The sequence below is a fragment of the Muscardinus avellanarius genome, assembly GCF_963383645.1.
Source record: "Muscardinus avellanarius genome assembly, chromosome: 18".
Classification (NCBI taxonomy): Eukaryota; Metazoa; Chordata; class Mammalia; order Rodentia; family Gliridae; genus Muscardinus; species Muscardinus avellanarius.
In genome coordinates, this window is record NC_137804.1 from 7,484,059 (window position 1) to 7,510,373 (window position 26,315).

Here is a 26,315-nt window from a genome sequence, read left to right on the forward strand (position 1 = left end):
TCCAGTTAGTTTCTGAGGTGATTTTTTAAAGTAACAGGAAAAAAACACACAAGTAAAATGAACTAGCCATCTTCTGTTAGGAGACCGCGGGCAGACGTGGGAAGCCTTCGTAGTGTGGAAAGTGACTGTGCAGGGAATCGCTTTCCAGTGTGTCTCCACTAACTATGAAATTATTGAAGTCTTGTGCCAATAAAGCTGCATCGATTTTAGGCTATTAAAGTGCTCTTTGACGTAACTGTGCACTGTGTCTTCTGTGTGTGGAGTAATCAGACAGTACTTCCTCTACCTGGCTTTTCCTTTTTTTTGGAGGGTTACTGGGGATGGAACCCAGGGGCATATTACCTCTGAACTACACCCCTAGCCCTATTATTTATTCTTTATTTTGAAACAGTCTCACTGAGTTGTGGAGGGCCTCACCAAGTAGCTCTAGCTGTCTGCGAACTGAGATCCTGTCTCAGCCTCCTAAGTACTGGGACTACAAGTGTGCGCCACCACGCCTGACTGTCTATTTTGAAACAGAGACTCACTAAGTTACTGAGGGTCTTGCTACATTGCTGAGGCTGGCCTCACCTGCCATCCTCCTGTCTCAGGGTTTTGTCTTATTTTAGAGTGCTAGATACTTTTTTTTTTTTTTAATTTGGTACCAGGGATTGAACCCAGTGGTATTCTACCTCCCAGCTATATCCCATGCCTATTTTATTTTTTTTTATTTTGAAGGAAGATCTTGCTAAGTTGCTGAGGCTGGCCTCAAACCTGCAATCCTCTCAGCCTCCGAGGTACTGGGTGAGATTTTAGATATATGCCACGAGACCCAGGTTAGAGTGCTGGAATCTTATTTAGTTATTTGTGGTCTGGGGATGGAACCCAGGGGCATTCGACCTCTGAGCTACACCCCCAGCCCTGTTTTTATTCTTTATTTTGAAACAGGGTCTCACTGAATTGCAAAGGGCCTCACTAAGAGTTGAGGCTGTCTGTAAACCGCAGTCCTCCTGTCCCAGCCTCCCAAATGCTGGGATGACAAGTGTGCGCCACCACGCCCAGCCCAAGTGCTGCATTCTTAAAAGTATCACATGAATTCAAACCCGCGAAGGGTCTTAGATTTTGCCCTAGTTCGAATCTAATAAATTAGTCTGCTGTGGTTTCACAGATGCTGGCAGAAGTAAAGGTTTTCCTGGGTCAGGGGCAAAGGACAGCCTGTCCCTGGCAGTAGCAGTATTTATGGTCCCTGGCCCACAGAGCGGCTCTGCACAGTAGCTGGGTCGGGAGGGGCCATGCTTAGGGAGCCCTTGTCTTTTAGGGTGGGCACTGGGCCTGCCTGGGCATTGCAGAGGGAGACTGCCCTCCAGCACCATCCACCGCACTGTGTCCTTGGAGAGCGGCCTGAAGGCGGTTGGCGGCACTCACAAAGCCTACCGTAGCCAAGGTGCAGCGGCCCCTCCCCTGGCCCTGAGCCCCGCTGCGTCCATCAGCCGGCCACCGTGCTCGCTTTCTTCTTCCCTGTCAGGTGTACGCGACTGCTTCTCTCCTGCGTCATGAGCCAGGAGTCCCGGAGGTGAATGGCCTTTAGCTCGGGGCCTTGGCGCCCCAGGAGCCTGTGGTTAGGAGGTTGGGTGGAGCCCGGAGTTAGGCTTCAGGTCTCGTGACTCTGCCAATGTGCCGAGGACACAGGAATGCAGTGCTGCAGCTGAGGCCTGGGACTTTACAGTCCTGGGCTCATGTTTCCCAGTACCTTGCTGGATCTCCTCCTCCCAGCACCCCACTGGCACCTGGGTGGGGAGGTGACAGCTCGGCAGGTGACAGCCAGCCTCAGGCACTTGGGCCACTGAGGATGTAGCAGTGGAGAAGTTCCATTGTGGAGACTGCTGGGACAGTAACCCGGCTTCATGTGCTCTCTGGGTACTGATGTTACTCTAAGTACCCTCTATTATTTATTATTTGCAGTACCAGGGATGGAACCCAGGGCATTCTACCTCTGAGCTACACCCTCAGCCCTATTTTTTATTCTTTATTTTGAAACAGGGTCTCACTGAGTTGCAGAGGGCCTAAGTAGCTGAGGCTGGCCGCGAACCACGATCCTCCCGTCTCAGCCTCCTAAGTGCTGGGATTGCAAGCGTGCGCCACCACACCTGGCTCTACATTCTTATTTTATGGGTTGAGACGCAGGAGAAGCTGACTCTCATAGTGAGCGTGTGGCAAGTCAGCAAGCTGTGGGATATAATGGGGTTCCTCCCGGCTGCTGGGGAGCCGGCAGGGCTGTCCTGGTGTACTGGCCCCTCAAAGCTGCCGTCAGCAGCTCAGGAAGCCCCTCGCTGAGGAGCTCCTGGCTGGCCTTGGGGAGGGTGTTAGCGATTGAACCCAGGGGCGTTCTATCCCTGGGCTGCACCCTCAGCCCTACTTTTCAATTTTTATTTTGAAACAGGGTCTTGCTAGGTTGATGAGAGTCTTAAGTCCTTGCTGAGGTTGTCCTCAAACCCTGATCCTCCCGTCTCAGCCTTCCTAGCCCTGGGATTACAGGCCCGCACCTCAATGGCTTTAAACAACACAAGTTTAAGATTTGGAGAAATGGGCCCTGCGGCTGATCCACGGTCCCAGAGGTGCCAGGGAAAACCCATTCCTCCTCCGTGTCCAGCTTCTGGGGGCCACAGGCTCATTGCGGGGTCACTCCCCACACGGCCTTTGACCTGTGCCGCCTCCTGATGGTGACCTTTGTGACCGCATCGGGTTTACCCAGATAATCCAAAATAATCTTCCCTGTCTCATGAGCCTTAGCTAAAAGCTCCTTTGCCTCCTGCTAAGAGGCTCACGGGTTCTGGGGACCAGGACATGGGCGCCTTTGGAGGCACTATCGAGACGCCAGCGGACTCCCCTTTGGACAGCAAGGAAAGGATCACTGGGATACTAGGGGCCTTTTCTTCATGCACTGCTAAAATTAAGGTTTGCACGTGCGCTGGCTTGAAACAGAAACGCACTGCACACAAACATGCCTGGAATCTGGTGTGAGAAGCACAGGAGGTCGCACCTTAGAGAAAAAGAAGCCAAAGGTCCCGTCCAGACCTCACACCCGGACACTGCTGCGAGTCACACGTCCACCTCCCTCCAAGAAGAGGCGTAGGCAGTGCTTGGCATAGCTGCTCAGTGTGACACACTTACATATATGTTGTTTGTAGTACTCCGTGTGTGTGTGTGCACGCGCGTGTGTGTAACCCAGGGGCATAATACTACAACCATAGGGCATAAAACTGCCCTATTTTATTTTTTATATTTTATTTACTTATTTATTTGTACTTATTTGGAAATTGAACCTGGGGCATCTGTCTCTGAGCCACACCCCCAGCCTTATTTTTTATTTTGAAGCAAGGTCTACTTTACCGCACGCTGGCCTTTAACCTGCGAGCCTTCTGTCTCAGCCTCCAGAGTGCTGAGCTAGATGGTAGGTGCGGCCACCGCCTATGGTCTGCCTGACGAGCTTTCAGATTTCACTGATCTTCATGCTAGGATGATCAACAAAGTAAATTAGAATGGATTAAATAGAAAAAAGAAATCAATTTTTAAAAGGGACATGTGATAAAAGACACTAAAATAAAGTATTAGTAAATTTAATTATGTAAAAGTAAAACTTACTGTGTTAGAATATAAAGAAGAAAATGAGAAGCTGGCAAAAAAAACAAAAAAAAAAACTGTGATGTGTTTGAGAGCCAAATAACTAAAACCCTTTTTCTTTTCTTTTCTTTCTGATACCGGGGACTGAGCCCAGAGACATTTTATTCTCTGAGCTATACCCCCAGCCCTATTTTGTTTTTTATCTTGAAATAGGGCTTTGCTAAGTTGCTAAGGGCCTTGTTGCAAAGGCCGGCCTCAAACCTGGTCCTGTCAGCCTCCCAAGAACTGGGATTGCAGGTGCGAGTCACCTCGCCCGGCTGGTTAATATCCTTAGCATAGTAAAAAGTCAATGTTTCTCCAGGCGTGGTGGCGCACGCTTGTAATCCCCGCGCTTGGGAGGCGGAGACAGAAGGATTGCGCAGGTTCGAAGTCAGCCTCAGCTACTTAGTGAGGCTCTTGGCAATTTAGAGAGACCCTGTTTCCAAATAAAATATAAAATAGGTCTGGGTCTGGGAGTATAGACCAGAGGTAGAAAGCCTCTGGGTTCCACATGCCAGTACCACCAAAAAAAAAAAAAAAAAAGTCAACGTTTCAAAATAAAGGTTAAATATATCAAAGAGAAAATAAAAATCAAAAAAATAAATGTAAAAGCCGGGCGTGGTGGCGCACTCTTGTAATCCCCGCGCTTGGGAGGCAGAGACAGGAGGATCGCGCAGGTTCGAAGCCAGCCGCGCACGCTGGCTTAGGAGACCCTGTTTCCAAATAAAAATGTAAAAATAGGTCTGGGAGTGTAGCCCAGAGGTAGAAGGGCTTCCAGGAACCCCAGTACCACCAAAAAAAAAAAAAAAAAAAAATGTAAAGAGGTCTGGGGGTATAGCTCAGTAGTAGACTGGTCTGGGTTTGATCCTCATTACCAAAGGGGGGGAGGAATGTAAAGGAGGTTCCATTTTTCAGTTATAAAGTGCAAAGGAATTATAAACTTGTATATAAATATCTAATTCACATTCACAAAAATAAGATGGTATTGCTCAGCGTGCAGGCAAGTATGCGCTGGCTAATGTCCCCAGAAGGCTTTTGTTGTTGTTTTGTTACTGGGGATGGAACCCAGGGGCGTTCTACCTCCGCACTACACCCCAGCCCATTTTTTATTCTTTATTTTGAAACAGGGTCTCACTGAGCTGCAAAGGGCCTCACTAAGTAGCTGAGGCTGGCCACAAACTGTGACCCTCTTCTCTCAGCCTCCTGAATGCTGGGATTACAAGCGTGCGTCACCACTCCCGGCTTCTACCCAGAAGGCATTTTAAAAATATGAACCAAAAATCTTAAAAATGTCTACCTGCCCATTCCACATCTAGGAATCATAAGATATAGAAAGAGTACGGCATGCTATTACTTTTTAAAATATGTTAAACTGAGCCGGGCGTGGTGGCACACGCTTGTAATCCCTGCGCTTGGGAGGCTGAGACAGGAGGATCGCACAGGTTCGAAGCCAGCCTCAGCTACTTGGTGAGGCTCTCAGCAACTTAGTGAGACCCTGTTTCCAAATAAAAGGAGTGTAGCCCAGAGGTAGAAAGCCTCCACCCCCAGTACCACCAAAAAATAAATAAATAAGTAAATAAAATAAAATATGTTAAACTGAGCCAGGCGTGGTGGTGCACACTTGTAATCCTAGCATTTGGGAGGCTGAGACCCAGAGGACCGGTTGCCAGACAGCTACTTAGGCCCTCTGCAACTTAGACCCTGTTTCAAAATAAAGAATAAAAAATAGGGCTGGGGGTGTAGCTCGGAGGTAGAATGCCCTTGGGCTCCACCCCCAGAACCGGCAAAGTCTAGAAAAAATGGCATGTGTAGGTATGGCCCTATTAAAGTGTGGAAGAGCTGGGCGTGGTGGCGCGCACTTGTAATCCCAGTACTTGGGAGGCTGAGGCCGGAGGTTCCAGGTTTGCAGCCAGCCTTAGCCTAACCCTTTGCAATTGAGACTGTTTAAAAATAAGGAATAAACACAGGGCAGGGGTGTAGCTCGGAGATAGAAGGCCCCTGGGTCCACTGCCCCCAGTACTGCAAAATAAAAAATAAATTATTCTTTTTTTTTGGTGGTGGTACAAGGGGTGGAACCCAGAGGCTTTCTACCTCCGGGCCATATTCCCAGATCTTTTCTTTTTTTATTATTTTATTTGGAAACAGGGTCTCTCTTAAGTTGCCGAAAGCCTCACTAAGTTGCCGAGGCTAGCTTCGAACCCGTGCGATCCTCCTGTCTCAGCCTCCCAAGCGCGGGGATTACTAGCGTGCGCCACCACGCCCGGCTTAAAATAAAAAACAAATTAAAAAAACGAAGCGGGGAACAAAACCTCAGTAGCAGGGCGGGCGGGGAGGGCTGCCGCGGTGTCCTTGCTGGCTCCCGGCCCGCGGGAAGGCGCGGGAGGCCGGCGGCTCCGGCTCCCCACTGCCCCCTTAGAAGTCTCCTCTGCCCTTCGCACCAGCCCGAGTCCTTCACACGGAGGCCCGGCAACACCGAAAGGGGCGAGCAAAAGGTACGCTCGAGCCAGCCAGGAGTCGAACCTAGAATCTTCTGATCCGTAGTCAGACGCGTTATCCATTGCGCCACTGGCCCGCGCTGACGAGGGGTGCACCGCGCGGCTCATCACCGCCGACGCAGTCTCAAAGGCTTCCTGGCCGCAGCTCTCCATCCCGGCCCGGAGCCCAGCGTCGTGGCGTCGGCGCGCCGTCCGGGCCCGGGCCCCGCCCACCCCAGCGCGCATCCCACCTATCAGCAGCCTATACGTCACGGGAGCCGCGGCGCGCTCCAATCCGCGGCGGCGGGGGCGTGGCTCGCGGCCGCCGCCCCGCACTAGTTTGTCCCGCGCCGCCCCCCGTCCGCTCGCGTCCACTCCCGCGGGGCGTGGCGGCGGTGGGGTGAGGCGGCGCGGCGGTGCGGGGTGACCCGGGGCGGGAGGCGGGGCGGCGGCGCGGAGAGGAAGCGGCGGCGGTGCAGGATGGCGGCCGCGGCCTACGAGCGGCTGAAGCTGTGAGTCGGGGCGCCGCGGCCCGCTCCGCGCTCTGGGGGGCGGCCGTGCGGGGCGGCGCGGGAGGAGGGCGGCTGCGACCCAGGCAGCGCCGCGCGGCGCACACCTTCCCGGCCCGGGGCGGCCGGCGTGGCCAGCCCTCCGGGTGCAGAACCGTTCCCGCCGTGCGCCTTGGGGTCCTGGAGGCCGCCTGCGATCCCAGCTGGGGAGGCTGAGACCTCAGCCTCGCAGACCTCAGGGTCGCAGGTTCGAGGCCAGCCTCCGCAACTTAGCCAGCCCCAGAAAAGGGCTGGGGTGCAGGTCGGAGGTGGAACGCCCCTGGGTTCCATCCCCAGTACAAGAGAGTCTGCTTTGGTTTGTTTTACGCAGTATTGGCTGCGTGTCAGTGTGGACGCCCGGTTACTCGCAGTGACTGGCAGAGCCGAGCGCGGAGACGTGGAGCGCGCAGAGGCCGGTGGGAGAGCAGTGAAATGGTCACCTAAGGCCTTTGGCCCCATAAGCAGCACGCATTTATTTCCCTCGGAACTGTGCTCAGCGCCTCTCCTGCGTCCCTTGACTGCGAATTACCGTTCAACTGGCTTTAAACTAGCTTTACCCTGGCTGCTTGGAAGCCTGGGGCCGCCGCCTGGGAGTGTCTGACAGCAAAAGCAAACGTGATTCCGGAGACGTCGCTCCGTACACGGCGACCGGATCCGGGCACTTAGCACAAGTACCGCGTTTCCTCTGCCGGGAAAGGAGGCCTAGGAATGCGGCTGGGGCCCTGGGGCTCCCAGAACCTCAGGCTCCCTGCGGGCCCTCTGGGAGGTGTCATGTGAAGCTTCGGTGCAGGATTGGGTGGGAGGCTGCATTTGGCAGAAACGTCCGTGACGATTTTATCCCCTTTGCTTCTCCCCATTATTGTCATTTTCTTTGCAAACCCCCTGCAACACTTCCCTCCACACCTTCGCCGTTTTTTAAATTCTCTCCCATTTCCCCTTTGCAAAGTGCCCAGTCACTTGGCTCATGAAAGAGTTGATCTCAAGTGTTTCTGGCCGGGCCAGTGTTGCATGTGTCTTGCCGGCAAATTAGGTTATTGTCGTCCATCTGATAGGCTCCGAAGGGCTTGATGTGATCCTACACCGGGTCTCAGGTGTATTTAACAATACGGAGCCTGGCTTAGTGCAGCCCAGCGTCAGGTTACGAGATGCAGCTGAATTGTCCTGCCGCAAAGATTGAATACGATGGAGAACCTGAGAGTTTTGGTGATTGTTCCTGAGCTGACGAGGCGCTAGCTTCCACCAGTCTAGACCTCCAAACAAATGGCAACGCCCTCTGTATCCGCCACGTACCTGGTGTGCTGATTTGTATTGAATTTTGTGAGAAACGGGAAGTATAAATGTGTTAAAGTGAAGAAATCTGAGGTTTATGTGAAAGTCGTTCCCTCAGTTCTTAAGTTTTAAATGCCTGTATATGTGAAGATGCAACGGTGTTTGGCAGAATTGTCTTTAGCTAGGAGTTTGTGAGTGGAAACCGGTTCTTATTCCTTCTCTTGGGCCCTGTGGTTCAGTTTTTAATGTGGCCTTTGACCAGGGGGTGTTTTTTTGGATGCATTCAGAGGTGGAATTGGTTGCTGACCTACATAAGAACTGGTAGGACATACCAGCCATTTTTCAAAAGTGCCTGGAAATGTGTTGTAAGAAGCAACCATTCTAAAGAGATGGTCCGATTATTTTATTCAATCTATTGCTGCAGGACTTACTCAGATGTTAAGGCGCTTGAGACATCAAGTCTTTCTCCCTTATGCAGTGCTCTTTTGCCGCTCATCTCAGCCCTGCTGAAGTCCATCTTTCAAACATCCTGTTTCATTCTCTCTTTTCAGCGTCAGTTTTACCGACCCATAGGATCAAGCCCACGCTTTTTGTTTTGTTCTTTTGTTTGTAGGTCTGGGAATGGAACCCAGGGGCATTCGACCTCTGAGCTACACCCCCTGCCTTATTTTTTTATTCTTTATTTTGAAACAAGGCCTCACCAAGTAGCTGAGGCTGTCCTCCAACCGTGATCCTCCTATCTCAGCCTCCAGAATGCTGGGATTGCAAGCATGTGCCACCATGCCCGGCTAAGCCCATGTTTTCTAGACATCTGTATTCTGCCCTCCTTATCACTTAGCTCCTTTTTCCTCTAAATACCCCGCCCCGTTTCTGCCAGACTTGGTTCGCTGTCTCTGGCCCAGGCCTGGGTTTGTTTGAATCTTCTCTGTCCTCTCTGCCTGCTGACTTTCTAACGGGTGAGCTGCGAGAGCTGAGGCTTGTACTCGGAACAGACTTGGGTTCACATCTTGAACTTGCTCCCTGTGCTGTCCGCGCAAGGCTCAACCTCCCTGAACCAGTGTTTTTATCTGACCAACACGAATGTTAGTACCTCACAGGACTTTTGTGCAGTTTAAAGAGTTTGTGCGTGAAGTCCCCGCCGTACTTCACAGATAACACTCCAGACACTGTTTCCTCATCTTCCCCTTTGCCGAGCCTTCATGAGTCTTAGAAGCTGAAGGTGAAAAAATTCTGTCGCGGGGACTAGATGCCAAGAGGCCTCGTGATTCGCAGGGTTGATTGACAGGGCGTCCACCCTCTCCGGGACCGAGGACTGGACGCTGGAGCTGCTGGAGCGGCTCATTTGCCACCTGGAAATGATGTCGTCAGCATGTAGCTTTGCTTCTCCAGCAGTCGCCAGGATCACGGAGGCCTGAGGAACTTTCCGGCCCAGTTCTTCTCTAGTCCTCAGTGAAGCCCTCGAGTGGGTGAGAAGAACTCCCCAAGTTACACCACCGCCGCCCTGCAAAGAGACATGGGGGGTAATTGGGAACCTGTTGTTGTTTTTTTTTTTAAATAGTACTGGGGATGGAACCCAGGGGCATTCTACCTCCAATTTACACCCCCAGCCCTACTTTTTATTCTTCATTTGGAAACAGGGTCTCACTAAGTTGTGAAGGGCCTCACTAAATAACTGAGGTTGGCCGCGAACCAGAGATCCTCCTGTCTCGGCCTCCCAAGTACTGGGATTACAAGCGTGCGCCACCATGCCCAGCTGGGAACACCTTCTTTTGAAGAAGGAAAAACTTAAGTCATTTTCTTCGCGGTGTTATCTCTTGGCACCTTGAAGACAGTCACATCATTGCCTTTGGTCCCAGTGGCCTCACAGCCGCGCTGGGGCGGAACTGGCCTTGGAACACAGCTGGTCCAGAGTCCAGGGGTCGCCCCATTGCGCTGCACTCCGCACTTGACCTCTCAGCAGGTGCCCCCTGGTCCTCGGACACGCCAGCCCTAGAAAACAGTCACTTGGAATCAAAGGCAGCTCATACGTCCATATGGATTTTTAATATGGAAAATAGAATATTGATTTTTTTTAGAAAAAAAGTATACTTTTGTGTGTGCTGGGAATAAAATGAGGATCTTGGGCATGCTAGGAGAATGCTCTACCACTGAGCTATATCCCCAGCTCAAAAATTCATTCTTTTTCTTTTTTTTTTTTTTTGGTGTGTGTGGTACTGGGAATTGAAACCAGGAGCATTCTACCTCCAAGTTACTCTCCCAGCCTTATTTTTTATTTGGAAACAGGGTCTCACTGTGTTGTGGAGGGCTTTACCAGGTTGCCGAGGCTGGCCGTGAGCCGTGGGTCCTCCAGTCTTAGCCTCCCAAGTACTAGGATTACAGTTATGCACCACACCTGGCAAATTCATACTTTCTAAACTTCCAGGAAGTCTTAAGTATTCTGTTGAGAGATCTGTTTTTGCTTTTTAGATATTTTGTGTAAGCATGGGTAATATCAGACAATAATAAATGTGACACTGCAAAAGAATTAGAACAGGAATGTGTTATTTGATAGTTATTTATTTTTATTTTATTATTTTATGGGTCTGGAGATGGATCCCAGAGGCATTCTACCTCCAACGAGCTACATCCCCAGCCCTATTTTTTATTCTTTATTTTGAAACAGGGCCCCACTAAGTTGCTGAGGGCCTATTTGATACATTTAACGCCGTTGTTTTGTTTTGTGGTGCCCGGGATGGAACCCAGGGACATTCTACCTTCTAGCTGCACCCCAGCCCTATTTTTTTATTCTTTATTTTGAAACAGAGTCTCACTGAGTTTCAAAGGGCCTCAATAAGTAGCTGAGGCTGTCCTCAAACTGAGATCCTCCTGTCTCAGTCTCCCAGATGCTGCGGTTACTAGTGTGCACCACTATACCCAGCTTTGTATTCTATATTTTGAAACAGGGTCTCACTAAGTTGCAGAGGGCCTCACTAAGTAGCTGAAGTGATCCTCCTGTCTTAGTCTCCCAACTACTGGAATTACAAGTGTGTGCCACCATGCCAGAATATTGAATCTCTCTGTCTTGAACTTAGTAGTTCAGAGTTAAGTGTGTATGTGTGTGGGTGTAGGGGGTATTAGGTATCGAATCCTGGCACATTGTGCCTCTGAGCCACATCTCCAGCCCTTTTTATTTTTATTTTATTTTATTTTTTATTTTTTTAATTGGTGCATTATATTCATACAACTTATTGGGGTAAAAAACATATGTGTACAAACATGTACTCATCGCTGATTTAACCCCTACCCAATTCCCACCCCATTCCCTCCAGTCCCTCCCTCCCTTGCTTGGCTTAGTGGTTGACTTCGATATGTTTAAGTACATTGTGTGTTTTAGAGATTTTCCTCTTCCCCCCTCCTTTCTCCTCCTTTAGGTTGTCTTGTTTGTCCTCTATAGGATTTCCTCTTTCAAGAGTTCCTCCTATGACCCATTTCTCCCTAACTCTCACATATTAGGGAAAGCATCTGATTTCTTATTTTTTGTGACTGACTAATCTCACTTAGCATCTCCAGCCCTTTTTAAAATCTTCCTTTGGGACAGGGTTTTGGTAAGCTCCTTGGCTGGCCTACTTCTGGCCCTCCTGTCTCAGCCTCCCGGGTAGCTAGGGTTACAGGTCTGCGGCAGCTCAAGGAGCATTGTTGCATTCTGGTCACCTTACGAGAGGGTTTGTACAGGCCGCATCCTCTCTGTATCCAGCACTCCTTTGAGATCTGAGTATTACTTAGTCTTTTATCAACAGCCTCATGGAGTCTCCTCTTCTAATACCTGTTTCATGGACTCAGTAATGTGAGAGAGTTCTGTGAATAGGGACAGCACAGTAATCGAGGGCTTTTTCCTAAAGTTCCTAAAGGAATTTTTCCTCAAGTTTGATTACCATTGAGTCTTTTTGGTTTCCTTAAAGACCTTAGGTTCGCCGGGCGTGGTGGCGCACACTTGTAATCCCCGCGCTTGGGAGGCTGAGACAGGAGGATCTCACAGGTTCGAAGCCAGCTTCAGCTACTTAGTGAGGCTCTCAGCAACTTAGACCCTGTTTCCAAATAAAATATAAAATAGGTCTGGGAGTGTAGCCTGGAGGTACGAAAGCTTCTGGGTTCCACCCCCAGTACAAAAAAAAAAAAAAAATGCTGCAGGAAGTGTGGCTTCAGAGATACTTTGTAAACTTTCTTATCAGTGAAAACTTTACTCCCTCTCTTCTCAGTTCCAGTTTGAAACTTGACCTGTCAAGATCTTTTCTTAGCAAGGAAAACAATGTTTAAAGTTCTGTTGACTCTGTCACTGAGCGAATGAGAACTTAAGGACCTTTCATTTAAGCCAAGCGTGTGTGGTGCCTGCGCCTGTTGCCCTGATGCTGGGAGGCCTGTGGGTACAGACTCTCGATGGCGAGGCTCATCACGGCCTGTTTCTCAGGTCTGCTTTTACTTACAAGGCAAAGACGTGGGCATGGTATGCTTGGCCGTCCCCGCCTCTGCTTTCCCCGCGGCAGCCTGTCGGTGTTGCTCTGGGAGTGTGGCGTTTGCAGCGGACCTACCCTCTGCTGCTTTTTTTGGTAATGATTTAAGACTAGAAATAACAAATAGTCTGGAAGTCTTTAAATGTTTATTGTTTCAGGACTTCTCGTTTTGTTTTCTTTTTATAGCTTTACTAGCACATCATTGAATCACAGTAAGAGGCACATACTTAGTTCGCTGAGTGCTGACACAGTTCACACCCAGGGACACGGCAGTGTCAGGTAGGGAGCCTGCACCCGCTGCAGGAGCCCTGCTGCGCTCCCGTCCCGGGTCACGGGCATGCGCGGGCAGAGGCGCCCTTCCTCTCCTGGGCAGCTCCCCAAGAAGGCTGAGAGCACAGCTGCCTTCAGGCGTGCAGCCACAGCGCCCCAGGCCCTCCAGGTGCCTAGGAACACCACGGTGAAGGGAGGTGAGCGGTGAGCACGCGTGTGGGGCGAGTGGAGCCGCCACACCCCGCAGGTCAGGCTCGCCTTCCCAGTGCTTGCTGGGCGGTGACTTTCACGTCCCTCGGCAAGCAAGGGAGCGAGTCTAACATCAGCGAAGCAGCTGGCAGGAACCACAAGGACGCCATTACGGTTAGACAGAGGCGGAGAACGTGTGCGGGAGGTAGTCGGTGCCCTGGGCCTGTGCAGCCAGGAAGCTGCCACACCAAAGGACGTCAGCCACCGCGGAGGGCGGCACTCAGAAGGGAAGGCCGAGGTTTGCGCTGCACGGCAGATGCCTGGCCCATTGCTCAGGAGTTGAGGGGCTGGGGGAAGAGAAGCCGTCCTGGACGCGGCCTCTGCGCTCTCTGCCCAGCGCTCCCGCAGCCCACGTTCGCTCCGCGCCGCAGGGTTTGCACTGGGCAGTGCCCCGGCGGCCTGCTCCACTGGCCAGGTTCTCTTGAGGGACCAGTGCTTAATTTGATTCGATTCTGGTTACAGAGCTACAGGCTTGAGTAGTCTGCCCCAGCCCTGTTCTTACCTTGTACCGCATCATGTTGTATCAAATGGAAGTTTTCTTCTTAGAAACACACAGTGGCTTTCTAAGAGCGACAACAACAAAATCTGAATCTTGAAGTCATTTTTTTTTTTTTTGGTACTAAGGATTGAACCTAGAGGTATTCTACCTCCAAGCTACCCTCCCAGCCCTATTTTTTATTTTTTATTTGGAAACAGGGTCTCACTAAGTTGCAGAGGGCCTCACTCGGTAGGTGAGGCTGGCTCTGAATCTGTGATCCTCCTGTCTTATCCTCCCAAGCGCTGGGATTACAAGCGTGCGCCACCATGCCTGCCTCTCTTGAAGTAATTGAAACGGTCTCTTGGAAATGTTTTTTAAATATGTGTTTCCGCTTACTGTATGGCAGGCACTATTCTAAGTATTGTTGTAAGGGTCAGTGGTCAGGTTCTGTAGACTCTGCTACCATGTTACACTGCCCTGTGCCGGTGTTGTGTAATATGTTAGACTTGGTTATGATTTTCTCCTGTAAGACAAAGGAGTGTTTGAAAGCCATGTTGGCAGAGCGGCAGTGGCGCCGCCCAAAGAGCCTGCTTGCGCGGTGTGAGGCGCGGCCCTCGGAGTCTTCATGCCAGGCAGTTTATTGTGTCCCTGCCTTTCTTCGCAGGCATATCACACCTGAAAAATTTTACGTGGAAGCCTGTGACGACGGAGCCGACGATGTGCTCACCATCGACCGAGTGTCCACCGAGGTCACCCTTGCAGGTACCGGGCAGGGAGGCGGTGGAAGGGCGGGGCTGCAGCGCCGCAGGCCTCTTCACTGGAGGCCGTTCTGCCGCCTCATTTGGGGGCCACGCGCTCCCTTCCCCTGCCGTGTGCTGAAGCGTTAGGCGGTGTGCCGACTGTGAGGACTGGGGCGCGTCTTCCGTATCATCTCAGCCTGTCCGGGCAGCCCTGGCTCAGAGCGCACTGCCGTTCTAGGTCTAAGGTGGAGCCTCTTGAGTGTGAAAAGCTGCTTCAGCTGGGAATGCGAGAAACTCTAACAGCTGTTTGGGTTTGCTTTACTGGACTGTGAGTAATCATTTTCAAAGATTGCACGGAGTGCTCTGATTTATGAAGCAATCTGGGTAACTAAGGTTACGCGATATCACAATTAAAATGGTAGCTCACCTACAGAGAGCCTATTTATCTGAATAACCATAGAGTAGTCATCCCCCTAATGCTCTTTGAGTGGAGAGAGTGAGCTGAAAGTCTATTTCATTGGGATGGTGAAAGAGGCGGGTGTGGTGGCGCACCTTATAACCCCAGTACTTGGAGGCTGAGACTCAAGGATCGCGGTTCACGGCCAGTCTCGGCTACTTAGGCCCTCTGCAACTTTTCAAAATAAAGAATAAAGCCGGGTGTGGTGGCGCACGCCTGTTATCCCCACGCTTGGGAGGTGGAGACAGGAGGATCGCACAGGTTTGAAGCCGCGCTGGCTTAGGAGACCCTGTTTCCAAATAAAATATAAAATAGGTCTGGGAGTATAGCCTGGAGGTAGAAGAGTTTCATCCCCAGTACCACCAGAAAGAAAGAAAGAAAGAAAGAAAGAAAGAAAATAAAAAATAGGACAGGGGGTATTTCTTGGAGGTTGAATGCCTCTGGGTTCCATCCCCAGTACTGCAAAAGAAAAATAAATTTAAATCTTGTCCCAAACCCTCACTGCCCTGATTCGTTACCATTCTCTTAAAGGGAGGTTGAAATGTGGTTGAAAGCTGCCCTTCAATGACCCACAACTTTCCTGATGAGGCTGAAGCACATTACTTTTGATTTTATTCTAGCCAGGTCGAGGCCTTTGTTTTTGTCTTATCGGTGCATTGTGAGCGCACCTGCTAGTGGGATTCACAGGGACCCGCCCTCAGTGAGCACAGCACCGTCGGGTGCGGACTTCCCGACTCGCCAGCAGCCGTGGTCAGTCTGCGTCCTGTCGGGGTGCAGGTCTGCCGCCAGTGAAGAATGGGCTTCTCAGAAGACACATGCAGATTATTTGCTTCAAGTAACTGGAGACCAAGCTGAATTTCCTTTTCTATTGCTGAGCTTTTTCTGTGTGATTTTTCTTTTTTTAAGTCAAGAAAGATGTTCCTCCTTCGGCCGTCACGAGACCAATATTTGGCATACTGGGCACCATCCACCTGGTGGCAGGTAAGAGAACAGCAGAGAAGGCCCGTGGAGGGCACGGGTGGCGTGCAGTTCAGCTCGCGGAGTCACGCTTGGCACAGTCGACCTCTAGGTCAGGGCGGTGTCGGTGGTGTCTAAAAATGGCACTTCCCAAGGTTAAATCGGCCTGCCTCGAGTTCTGCCTTAAGTCAGGTTTCGTGTTTGGCTTCATTGCAAGCAGTGGCAGTCCCTTGTCAGCTAGACGTTTTTCATAAATCCTAAGAGTGTTTGAATAAAGTTTCAACCGCGTTGATAGGCCAGCGCCCTCTGTGCCACCAGCCCTGCGTGGCCAGGCAGCGCGCACATTGGAACCTTGCCTGCTTCTCAGTTATTAAGGTGAATTTTGCTTGTCTAAACGCCATTTCATTGAGAAGCTGTGTTCAGTCACTGTGCTGGATGCCAGGTTATAAAAGTAAGCTTCTGTGCTGCTTGTGAGCTAAGAGGCAGCTAAGTAGCCAGGCCTTGCCAGGCAGACCCCGGGGAGAGCGCTCGTAGCAGAGCGCCTGGGGAGCAGGCCTCGAGCCCCACGGGTGCCGCCCGCCCCGCACACGGGCAGGGCAGGCCCTCTGTTATGTGTCGGGGAGGTGGTGGCCAGGTGGCAGTCCTGTCAAGGGGCTGCCATGGCTCCGCGATTCCTAACCCCCGCCGTGTAACGTCCAGTTCTGTACATTGCCCGGCGCGTTTCACCCCGCGGTGCTGGGGTAGAGGAGCTTGTCCCGACGGGTCCGACTGCAGGACTGGATCCTGCCGGGCACATGCAGGGCGTAAGGGGCTAGTCTTGTGCCTCAGGAGCGACGGGGCACAAGTTTTTCCCTGTCTACTTTCCTTTTCCTTTTGGCACTGTGGATGGAACCTGGCCCACACACCGGCCCTTTGTCTTTCTTTCTATCTGCTAAGAGGCCTCCTTTGGCTACTGGAAGATTTTGCTTTTATGTTTCTGAGAAAAATATTGACCTCCTAATGGGACATTTTCTAATATGATAGTCTTTTTATGGACAGAGCACAATAGTCTCACTCTGCCAGTTTTGAAGTTTAAAAATAGGGACTGCTACTTTTGCATTTGTTTTGGGGAGTGGATGTGAAACCCAGGGCCTTGCACATGCTAAGCACAGGCTCAGCTACAGCTCTAGCCCCATCTGGCACTTTTTCGAAGGTGTGTTTGGTTGTGCTTTTTTGCAGGTAATTATCTTATTGTCATAACCAAAAAGAAGAAAGTTGGTGAATTTTTCAACCATGTAATCTGGAAAGCAATGGATTTCGACATCCTTTCTTACAAGAAGACCATGCTGCACTTAACTGATACTCAGGTGAGGCCAGGACGCCGCAGGGCAGGTGCAGCGAGCGTGCTGATGACCTAAGCTGCTGCGGCCGCTTGACCCAGCCGCAGAAAATGTCCTAGAAATTACTCACGTAGGTTAATGGTTTTGTGGGGCCTTTTTTTTTTTTTTTTTTTTTTTTTGGTACTGGGGATGGAACCCACGGTCATTCTACCTCTGAGCTACACCCCCAGCCCTATTTTTTTTATTCTTTATTTTGAAATAGGGTCTCACTGAGTTGCAGAGGGCCTCACTAAGTTTAGCTGATCCTCCTCTCAGCCTCCCAAGTACTGGGATTACAAGTGTGCGCCACCGCGCCCGACTGAAACTCTCAAACTACAGAATTTCTTGTGGAAAGAAAGGGACAAATAGGAAACACACACAATATTCAACACCCAGGTTCAACTTTATATTTTCTGTAAAAAATAAAATAGTAGATATTTTTGAAGTAATACTTATATGATTCCCTCTTTCCCCAGGGAAAGGTTCTCTTTACTTTCCTACATGAACGTAATGGTGTGTGCGCACGTCTTTCAGGCGGTCCTTTCCTTGCCCGATTCCTGTGCGCATAGATCTCAGCTGCCCGGGCTGGTTATTGCTGGTCCCGGCCGCACAGTTGAAGTGTTGACTGCCGCAGCACAGTAACTGCAATTTAAGGTGGCGAAGGGGAAAGTCCAAGGGGGCGAGCGGTGACACTGGCAGGAGGTCAGCGCAGAGGCTGCGCACCGCCACTCCCTGCTGAGGGGACCGCGGAGGAGCCGAGTTCTGGGGAGGGCCAGGGGTGAGTGCAGGCCCTGCGGAGCCCTGGAGGGCGCGGAGGGTCAGTGTCACGGCTGGCTCGCCCGCAGGTGCGCGGTGGCTTGCCAAGGAGGGCCCTAGTCCTCAGCCCAGTTAGACATGAGGACGGGCACGAGCACTGTCAGAGTTTCTCTTGATAATAGTTTCACAAATAAGTTATTGGGTTTTTTGCAGTAGTAGGGTCTCACTGAGTTGAGTGCTTTTTTTGAGTACTAGGGATGGAACCCAGGGTCATTCTACCTCTGAGCCACACCCCCAGCCCTATTTTTTTATTCTTTATTTTAAAAGAGTCTCACTGAGTTGCAAAGTCTCACTAAGCAGCTGAGGCTGTCCACAACCTCAGTCCTCCTGTCTCAGCCTCCCTAATGCCTAGACTACAAGCGTGTGTATTGCTTTTTTTTTTTAGCTAGAATTTTGAATCTTTGTTTTAAAGAAAAATAAATCTGTTTGACTTTTACCTGAATGAACCAGTAGTTTCTTAAGAATGATGATAATGTTAGTTTCGTCCATTATCTGCCTTACCGGACCCCTTGTGAATTTACGTGTTTCATTTGTCAGACAAGGCTAATTATGCCAACCAGGCGGGGTTGTTGGGAAGATTAAAAAGAATCTGTGCGAGGTGTCTGGCACACAGTGGGTCTCGGTGATGTTTTGTTAAAACAGCTCTTCTGCCCTTTACAGTAAAACCTGAAGGGTATGCAGGGCAGGAGCTGGCCTTCTCGTGGGGATGCGCCGAGGCCTTCGCCGTGGCAGGAACTCTGGTGTGGGACTCGTGAGCTGCTCTCTCTGCTCAGTCCCATGCCATGTCTATGGGGCTGGACGTGGACGTTTTTATTTTTCCTCTTTTCCTCTTGTTGATAGGTATCCTTTTCAACCATGAGATGTACTGATTTTTCCCTTTCGTTTACAGTTACAAGATAACAAGACGTTCCTGTCAATGCTAAACCATGTTTTGAGTATGGATGGGTTTTACTTTTCAACAACCTACGATTTGACGCATACGTTGCAGCGTCTGTCCAACACCAGTCCAGAATTCCAAGAAATGAGTCTCTTGGAAAGGGTAAGCTTAATCTTCAGTAATTTTTATTTATTTATTTATTTTGGTGCAAAAGATTGAACCCAGGGCCTTCTACCTCCAGGCTATACCTCAAGCCTTATTCTTTTTTTGAAAACAAGGTCTCTCTAAGTTGATGTGAGCCTCTACTGAGGCTGGTTTCAAACCTGCGATCCTTCTGTCTCAGTCTTCTAAGTACTGGGATTACAGGTGTGCACTACCATGTCTGGCTTATATATATATGTCTGTGTGTGTGTGTCTGTGTGTGTGTCTGTGTGTGTGTCTGTGTGTATTTTTTTAAGGGACATGACTCTTTAATCATACACATTTATTTGACCTTTCCTTCTCTATTTCTTTATTACTCCCCCTCTTCTCTCTCTCTCTCTCTCGCTCTCTTTTTGCCAAGCTTGGGATGGAGCCCACAGAATCACACATGATAAGCAAGTGCTCTACCACTGAGCTACACCTCGGCCCTATTTTGATTTTTCTTACTATTGGGGTCCTGTATGGGGCTTTGAGATGTAAATCAGGATCCTAAATTGAGGGCCCTGGCATCTGTGTGTGTACACAGCCAAGATTGATAACCACTGGCGTAGACACTCAGATCTACTTTAAGCACACATGCAGGCAGGTAGAGGAGACCGCTGGGTGTGTGTAAGTGTCAGCAGGCTATCAAGTGCTCACTCTCAGGCACACCTCTGTTGTTTCTTAGACTTCAGCGTTTGGTGTTGTTTGCAACATCATTAGGCTTACTAAAATCAATTTCTAGCAGTTGATGTTCTTTCAGCAGTGATTTTTTTTTTTATGTGGTAGTACTGGGGTGGATCCCAGGGGCTTTCTACCTCCGGGCTACACTCCCAGACCTATTTTCTATTTTATTTGGAAACGGTCTCACAAAGTTGCTGAGAGCCTCACTTAGTAGCTGAGGCTGGCTTCGAACCTGTGAGATCCTCCTGTTTCGGCCTCCCAAGCGGAGAGAGTACAAGTGTGGGCTACCATGCCTGGCAACATATGATAAAATAGAAAAGCAGCAGTTTATTGACTTAAGAATTTGATATTTTTCCATAGGGCCTGTTTTTGTTCCTCTGCCTTTTTAAAAAGAGGAGGGTATTTTTATTTATTTATTTTTTATTTATTTATTTTGGTGGTACTGGGGTTCCTGGAAGCCCTTCTACCTCCGGGCTACACTCCCAGACCTATTTTATATTTTTTTATTTGGAAACAGGGTCTCTTAAGCCAGCAAGGCTGGCTCCGAACCTGCGTGATCCTCCTGTCTCCGCCTCCCAAGCACAGGGATTACGAGCGTGTCCACCACGTCCGGCTGAGGAGGGTATTTTTAAAAACAGGCCTCAGATCCTTGGCACCCGAGTAAGTGCTGCCTCAGTGTTGGTTTTGCTTTAGGAACTGGGGATTGAGCCCAGGGATGTTCTGCCTCTGAGCCGCACCCTGACACTTTTTACTTTGAAACAGGGTGTTAGTTGTTACCACACACTGGCCATGGACCTGTGATGCTCTTGTCTTAGCCTTGCAAGTACTGGGATTGCATCCGACAATGTCTTGATTTTTTTTTTTTTAAGTAACACTCCATAGATGAGTTTATGGGGCAGCCCAGAATTTAGAAGGTTGCTGTCCATTACCTGTTAGGTCGGACCATATGAAATTTCCAGTAACTGAACATTTTTGATCATTAGAAATACTTTTAATGTTGTTTAACCTAAATCAATCTTTTAGTTGGCTGGTTCTCTTGGGTAAAAAAAATTTTTTGGGGGGGGCGTTTGGGGATGGAACCCAGGGGTATTTTACCTCTGAGCTACAGCCCCTGCCCTATTTTTTAATCTTTATTTTGAAACCGGGTCTCACTGAGTTGCAGAGGGCCTCACTAAGTAGCTGAGGCTGTCCGCGAACCGCGATCCTCCAGGTCTCAGCCTCCTGAATGCTGGGATGACAAGCGTGCGCCACCACGCCTGGCTTTTTGGATAAATTTTTATAATCTAAGTATAATTGTATGTGCTCAGATGGTGATTTAGATAAAGGATAACAGTCATGAAATTTGGCTTTTAAACAAAGGAGACTTTTTTTGTGGTACTGGAGATGGAACCCGGGGCCATATTCTACTTCTGAGCTACTATCTCGGCTCTGTTTTTCATTCTTTAGTTTTGAAACAGGGTCTTGCTAGGTTTATGAGTCTCACTACCTGCTGAGACTGTCCTTGAACCTGCGATCCTCCTGTCTCAGTTGAGCCAACATGCCCAACTAACATTTTATTTCAAAACAATTTTATATATACTGATGAGTGCTTTTTTGTGTGTGGGGGGGTCTGGGGATGGAACCCAGGGGCATTTGACCTCTGGCACCCTTTGCCCTGTTTTTTCTTTCTTTTCTTTTCTTTTCTTTTTTTGCAGGTCTGGAGATGGAACCTCCGAGCTACACCCCCTGCCCTATTTTTATTTTTTATTTTGAAACAGGGTCTCACTGAGTTGCAGAGGGCCTCACTAAGTAGCTGAGGCTGTCTAGGAACCGCGATCCTCTGGTCTCAGCCTCCTGAGTGGTGGGATGACAAGCGTGCGCCACACGCCTGGCGATGAGTGCTTTTTACGTACAACTGCAACTGCAGGCTTCTCTTTGGTTCTTTTTTTTTTTTTTTTGGTGGTACTGGGGTTCCTGGAAGCCCTTCTACCTCCGGGCTACACTCCCAGACCTATTTTATTATTTTTTATTTGGAAACAGGGTCTCTTAAGCCAGCGCGATCCTCCTGTTTCTGCCTCCCATCGCAGGGATTACAAGCGTGCGCCACCCGCCCGGCGATGAGTGCTTTTTACGTACAACTGCAGGCTTCTCTTTGGTTCTGGTCCCTGGATTCCAAGTTGTCTTTCCTGCATTCTTCGCACCATAAGCTCTGCAGTCTGAGTCGCTCGCGGACATTAAGGTCCTAGTGCGCTCTGTGCGTGGGACCCGAAGCCTCACTGCCCCCCCCGTGGGCGAGTTCCCACTCCCACTCCTGGCTCAGCAGCAGTTTAGTTTTCACAACTTGCCTCTTGCCAATTTATATTCCAAACCATTCAACTTCATAGAAACCACAGTTCATTTTTTGTTATATTTTATTGAGTTATATTTAGCCAAGATGCCATCATTGTTACGTAATGGTAAATACCTAGTATGACAGACTCCACTCAACTGGGAACGCGCTCAGATCTCAGGAAACATTTAGTGAGTTGTGGCCGAGTGTGCGGCCCCGGTGAGCGTGGGTGTGGGCAGAGAGCGTGGGTGGCTCAGGGGCTCTCGACAGACTGGGGAGTCAGCCCCTCCGCGGGGTCGGGAGTTGAACGTCAGAGGGCCGGGGTGAGGCCAGGGAGTTGGATGGAGGCTGGTTACGTCAGACGAGGGCTGGCTGGTGACAGGGAATCACTGAAGAGCATCAGGCAGAGGGAGAGGGCAGGGGATCAGAGGAGGACCCGTGCTCCACAGCGGTTGGCGTAGGGGAGGAGGACCCGGGGACTTCTGGGAATCTGGTGTGAGGCAGACAGGAGCAGCGGGAGGACAGCTGGCTTGGGGGGAGTTGTATTCTGTTGGGAGCACGGCAAGGAAGCCTGCCTCCAGCCCCTGAGAGAGACCTTGGTTGGTGTTATTTTCTGTCTGTAGAGACCAACATGCTAGAGATATTTTACTAAGTTTTCAAACTTCTCTCAGGCAGATCAGCGATTTGTATGGAACGGTCATCTTCTCCGAGAACTGTCAGCCCAGCCAGAGGTAATTACACCCACTGAGCTCTGCTCGCTGTCCACTGTCCAAGTCTTGCGTGAGCTTGTGTCACGGGAAGAACCGTGGCCAGGGGCTGGGCGCATCACTCCAGTGTGGCTTACCCCTCGGTGCCACTCCAGTGTGAAGAGGCCTGATGGCCCCTCTGTGGCCTCCTTTGCACCGGCTCTCGATGGCTCTCCATGGCTGTCACAAAGTACCTGGCAGTGGACGGCTTTGAGGGAGGCCGTGTCGTGAGCTCACTGCTCCAGGGGTTTTCTTCCGGGTCAGCTGGCTCTGTTGATCTGGGCAGCGGCAAGGTAGAGCAAAGCTGCACAACCAGGCCCGCCAGGCAGCAGGGAGAGGGCTGGCCAGGGCCGGAGCCTCTCGGTGACCTCTCTTCCATGAGGCTCCACCGCCCAGCAGTGCCTCAGGTGGTGAGCACCTTTAACACGTGGCCTGTGGGGACATTCAGCCGCAAAGCAGAGCACCAAGGGAGCCGTGAGAGAGCGGCATTACCGTCTGAGATGGGAGGGGGTGCCCATGAGAGGCAGGGCTCCAGGGCCGTCGCCAGCCAACCAGCGCTGCCCTGGGCTTCTGCAGATGCTCGGTGTCTCTGCCTCAGCCCAGTGTTGACCACACGGCGAGCCAGAAGGAAGCGAGGCAGGGAAACCACGGAATTCAGGGGAGACTTGTGTGCTTTATTTCTGCTATTTGATAATGCATTTGGGGGAAAAGTAGTTCCAGCTGCAGCGGTTAGTGTGGAATGTCCCCCAGGAGATGAAGCGCCGTGCACACACTGGGAGGAGGGTGAGCACGGTGCACCTCACTGTTAGTGCCCTGCCCCGAGGCTACTCACTGTATGCTCAGGCCTGTGGTGTGTGCACGCTCCCTGTGTGAGCGGGCCGTGTGTGCCGCACGCTCCTTGCCCTGTGGTGTGTGCACGCTCCCTGTGTGAGCAGGCCGTGTGTGCCGCACGCTCCCTGCCCTGTGGTGTGTGCACGCTCCCTGTGTGAGCGGGCCGTATGCGCGCACGCTCCCTGTGTGAGCGGCCGTGTGCGCGCACGCTCTCTCCATGGCTGGGGTGTGTTGGTCTGAACACATTGCATATCCATCTTCCTTTCAGGTCCATCGATTCGCACTTCCCGTGTTACATGGCTGTATCCTTCTATGATGTTACTTTAGTTTTAGCAGTCTTCATTTAAATTTTATTATGAGACAGATTTGGAGACAGTCCTATCTCCACATTGAGGGGACTATTTTGTGATTAGTTGAAATTGCTGTTGGTAAGAAAGTCAAGCTCGCTGGTAAAAAGTCTAGTGTACTGATTGTAAACAGCCTTTTCCCCAAGAATGAACTCTTTGGACCAAATTGTGTCTATTGGAGAGTTTTAGGACTGGGAGTTGGAAAAGGAAGAATATATGTTCTGTATTTTGCCTTTATTTGATGTTACCTTGTATCAGTGAGCTATGTAAGAGGAGTGTGAACTTGGCTGCGGCTGCTGCTGCTGCTGCTGCTGCTGCTGCTGCTGCTGCTGCTGCTTCTTCTTCTTCTTCTTATTATTATTATTATTATTATTATTATTATTATTACTATGCTGTATTAGGGATTGAACCCAGGGGCATTCTCTCTCCAAGCCACACCCCAGCCCTATTTTCTGGTTTTTGTTTTGAAACAGTCTCACCAAATTGCAAAGGGCCTTACTCAGTAGCTGAGGCTGGCCATGAACCTATGATCCTCCTGTCTCAGCCTCTCAGGTATTGGGATTACAAGCATGTGCCACCACACCCAGCTGAACTTGGCTTTTTAAATGAAGTCTTTCTATATATATATTGGTGCGTTGTAGTCAACATCACAATGGAATACAAGACTTGTGAGGATATACAAGCACACATCATCCAATTAGCCTTTATCCAATACCCATCCCATTCCCTCCCCCTCCCTCGATCCCATGCTTGACTGGTGGTTAACTTTGATACATTGGTTTACATACATCATGAGTTTTAAAGACTCCATCCTCCCCATCCCATCCCCTATAATTGGTCACCTTAATTGCTCCTCCATAGGGCCCTTTCTTCAACTAGATCTCCTCTTATTACCTATTTCTTCCTAGTTTTTGCATATTAGGGAAAGCATCTGGTTTTTTACTTTCTGCGATATTTCTCTGTGTATTCTGCATTGCAAGTTCCGATCCCATTCTTGATGGCCCCGGCACTGGCCTGGCCACCCGGAGAACTCTTATCCCGACCTCGCTGGCTTCAGCACCGGCCTTGCCTCATGGGAGGCCCCGATCCTGGCCTTGTTGGCCCCGGCACCAGCCTCACCCCTCGGCAGGCTCCGATCCCAGCCTCAGAGGTCCCAGCACCAGCCTTGCCTCATGGCAGGCTCTAATCCCAGCCCCTCGCTGGCTCTGGCACCAGCCTAACCCCTCGAAGTCTTTCTTTATATTTATTTATTTATTTATTTATGCTGGTCTGGGGATGGAACTCAGGGGCATTCGACCTCTGAGCTCCACCCCCTGCCCTGTTTTTTATTCTTTATTTTGAAACAGGGTCTCACTAAGTTGCGGAGGGCCTCACTAAGTAGCTGAGGCTGTCCGCGAACCATAATCCTCTGGTCTCGGCCTCCTGATTGCTGGGATTACAAGCGTACACCACCACACCCAGCTGAAGTCTTTCTTTAGTAGTCAAAAAAGACTCTGGAGCTAGGGTGCTCAGCAACCTGGAGAGGAGAAATACAAATAAAGTTGTATTTGAGTAGTGCTAGAAAAATAAAAATGGTGCAGAGGACAATGCTTGGGAGAGTCACTGCGCAGACACAGCCTGAGTAGTGGTCCTTAGAGTGTGGTCTTCCTTTAAGCACATCCTCCTCAGGGATGTCATAGCAAGACCAGAGCAGCCAGCAAGCGTGGAAGGGGCAGCCCTGCGACCAGGCCTGTGGTCAGGACTGCCCTGTGGGCCAGGTGACATCTTTCACCAGTATCCCTAGGAGCTTATTGATACAGCAGTCTGACTTGTTTATTTTGTTAGATTAATTTAGTATAGATACACATGTATGTTCTACTTAAAAACAGAAAAGTGATGGAGGAAACACTTTCTATAGTCCTGGGGAATTAAAAACCAGAAGAGCTCAGGATAACACTTCACCCATTTGCATTTAAAGCTTGAAGAAGCTTGGTGTAATGCAGTTGGGCAGCTCGAGCAGTAGTTCCTGTTTCGTGGAGAGGGTGGAGAGCGGGGCAGTGCGAGGAAGAGCTGTGTTCAGGAAGTAGCTGGCCTCAGGGGACCACGGAAACTGTTGTTTTTACTTTATGCTCTTATTTATTTGGTACTGGGAATTGAACCAAGAGGCATTCTGTCTTCAAGTTATATCCCAACCCAGTTTTATTTATTTGGAAACAGGTCTTGCTAAGTTGCCGGGGCTGCCTTTGAGCCCGTGGTCCTCTGTCTGAGCCTCCCAAGCACTGGGATCACAGGTGTGCCACCGCGCCCGCTTGGCTCTTACGTGTGAAGCCTTGGGCGCTTGGGAGAGGGTTGGTGTAAGCAGGCCTCTCGACTGGCTGAAGCACAGGCAGAGGCGAGCGAGGAGTGCCGTCACCCGCCAGGGAGAGGTGGCGCTGCCACTTGGAGAGCGTCTGGAGGCGTTAGACAGGCGTTTTTAGAAGATGTTGAAAGGCCCCGAAGGCAGGTTGTGCTGGATCCACAGGGAAGGTCCTGGAGAAGGGCGGTTGCTGAGGTGCGTGCCTGGTAGTACTACCTGTGTGGGTGAGCCGGTGGGGCTCCATCCTGGAGGGAAGAGACGGGTG

General features: G+C 50.4%; 1 protein-coding gene across 1 annotated transcript in view; it reads left to right on the forward strand.

Annotated features, from left to right (window-relative positions):
* Positions 1 to 6,593: 6,593 nt before the first annotated feature.
* Positions 6,594 to 26,315, forward strand: part of SACM1L (SAC1 like phosphatidylinositide phosphatase) — a gene marked incomplete at both ends in the record, with an annotated part of 37,509 nt that continues 17,787 nt past the window's right edge. The window contains 7 exons of the mRNA XM_080715773.1: positions 6,594 to 6,625; positions 14,079 to 14,176; positions 15,518 to 15,592; positions 16,787 to 16,914; positions 18,632 to 18,781; positions 22,463 to 22,522; positions 23,637 to 23,670. Coding sequence (XP_080571899.1) covers positions 6,594 to 6,625; positions 14,079 to 14,176; positions 15,518 to 15,592; positions 16,787 to 16,914; positions 18,632 to 18,781; positions 22,463 to 22,522; positions 23,637 to 23,670 — 577 coding nt within the window. The remainder of the gene's footprint in view (positions 6,626 to 14,078; positions 14,177 to 15,517; positions 15,593 to 16,786; positions 16,915 to 18,631; positions 18,782 to 22,462; positions 22,523 to 23,636; positions 23,671 to 26,315) is intronic.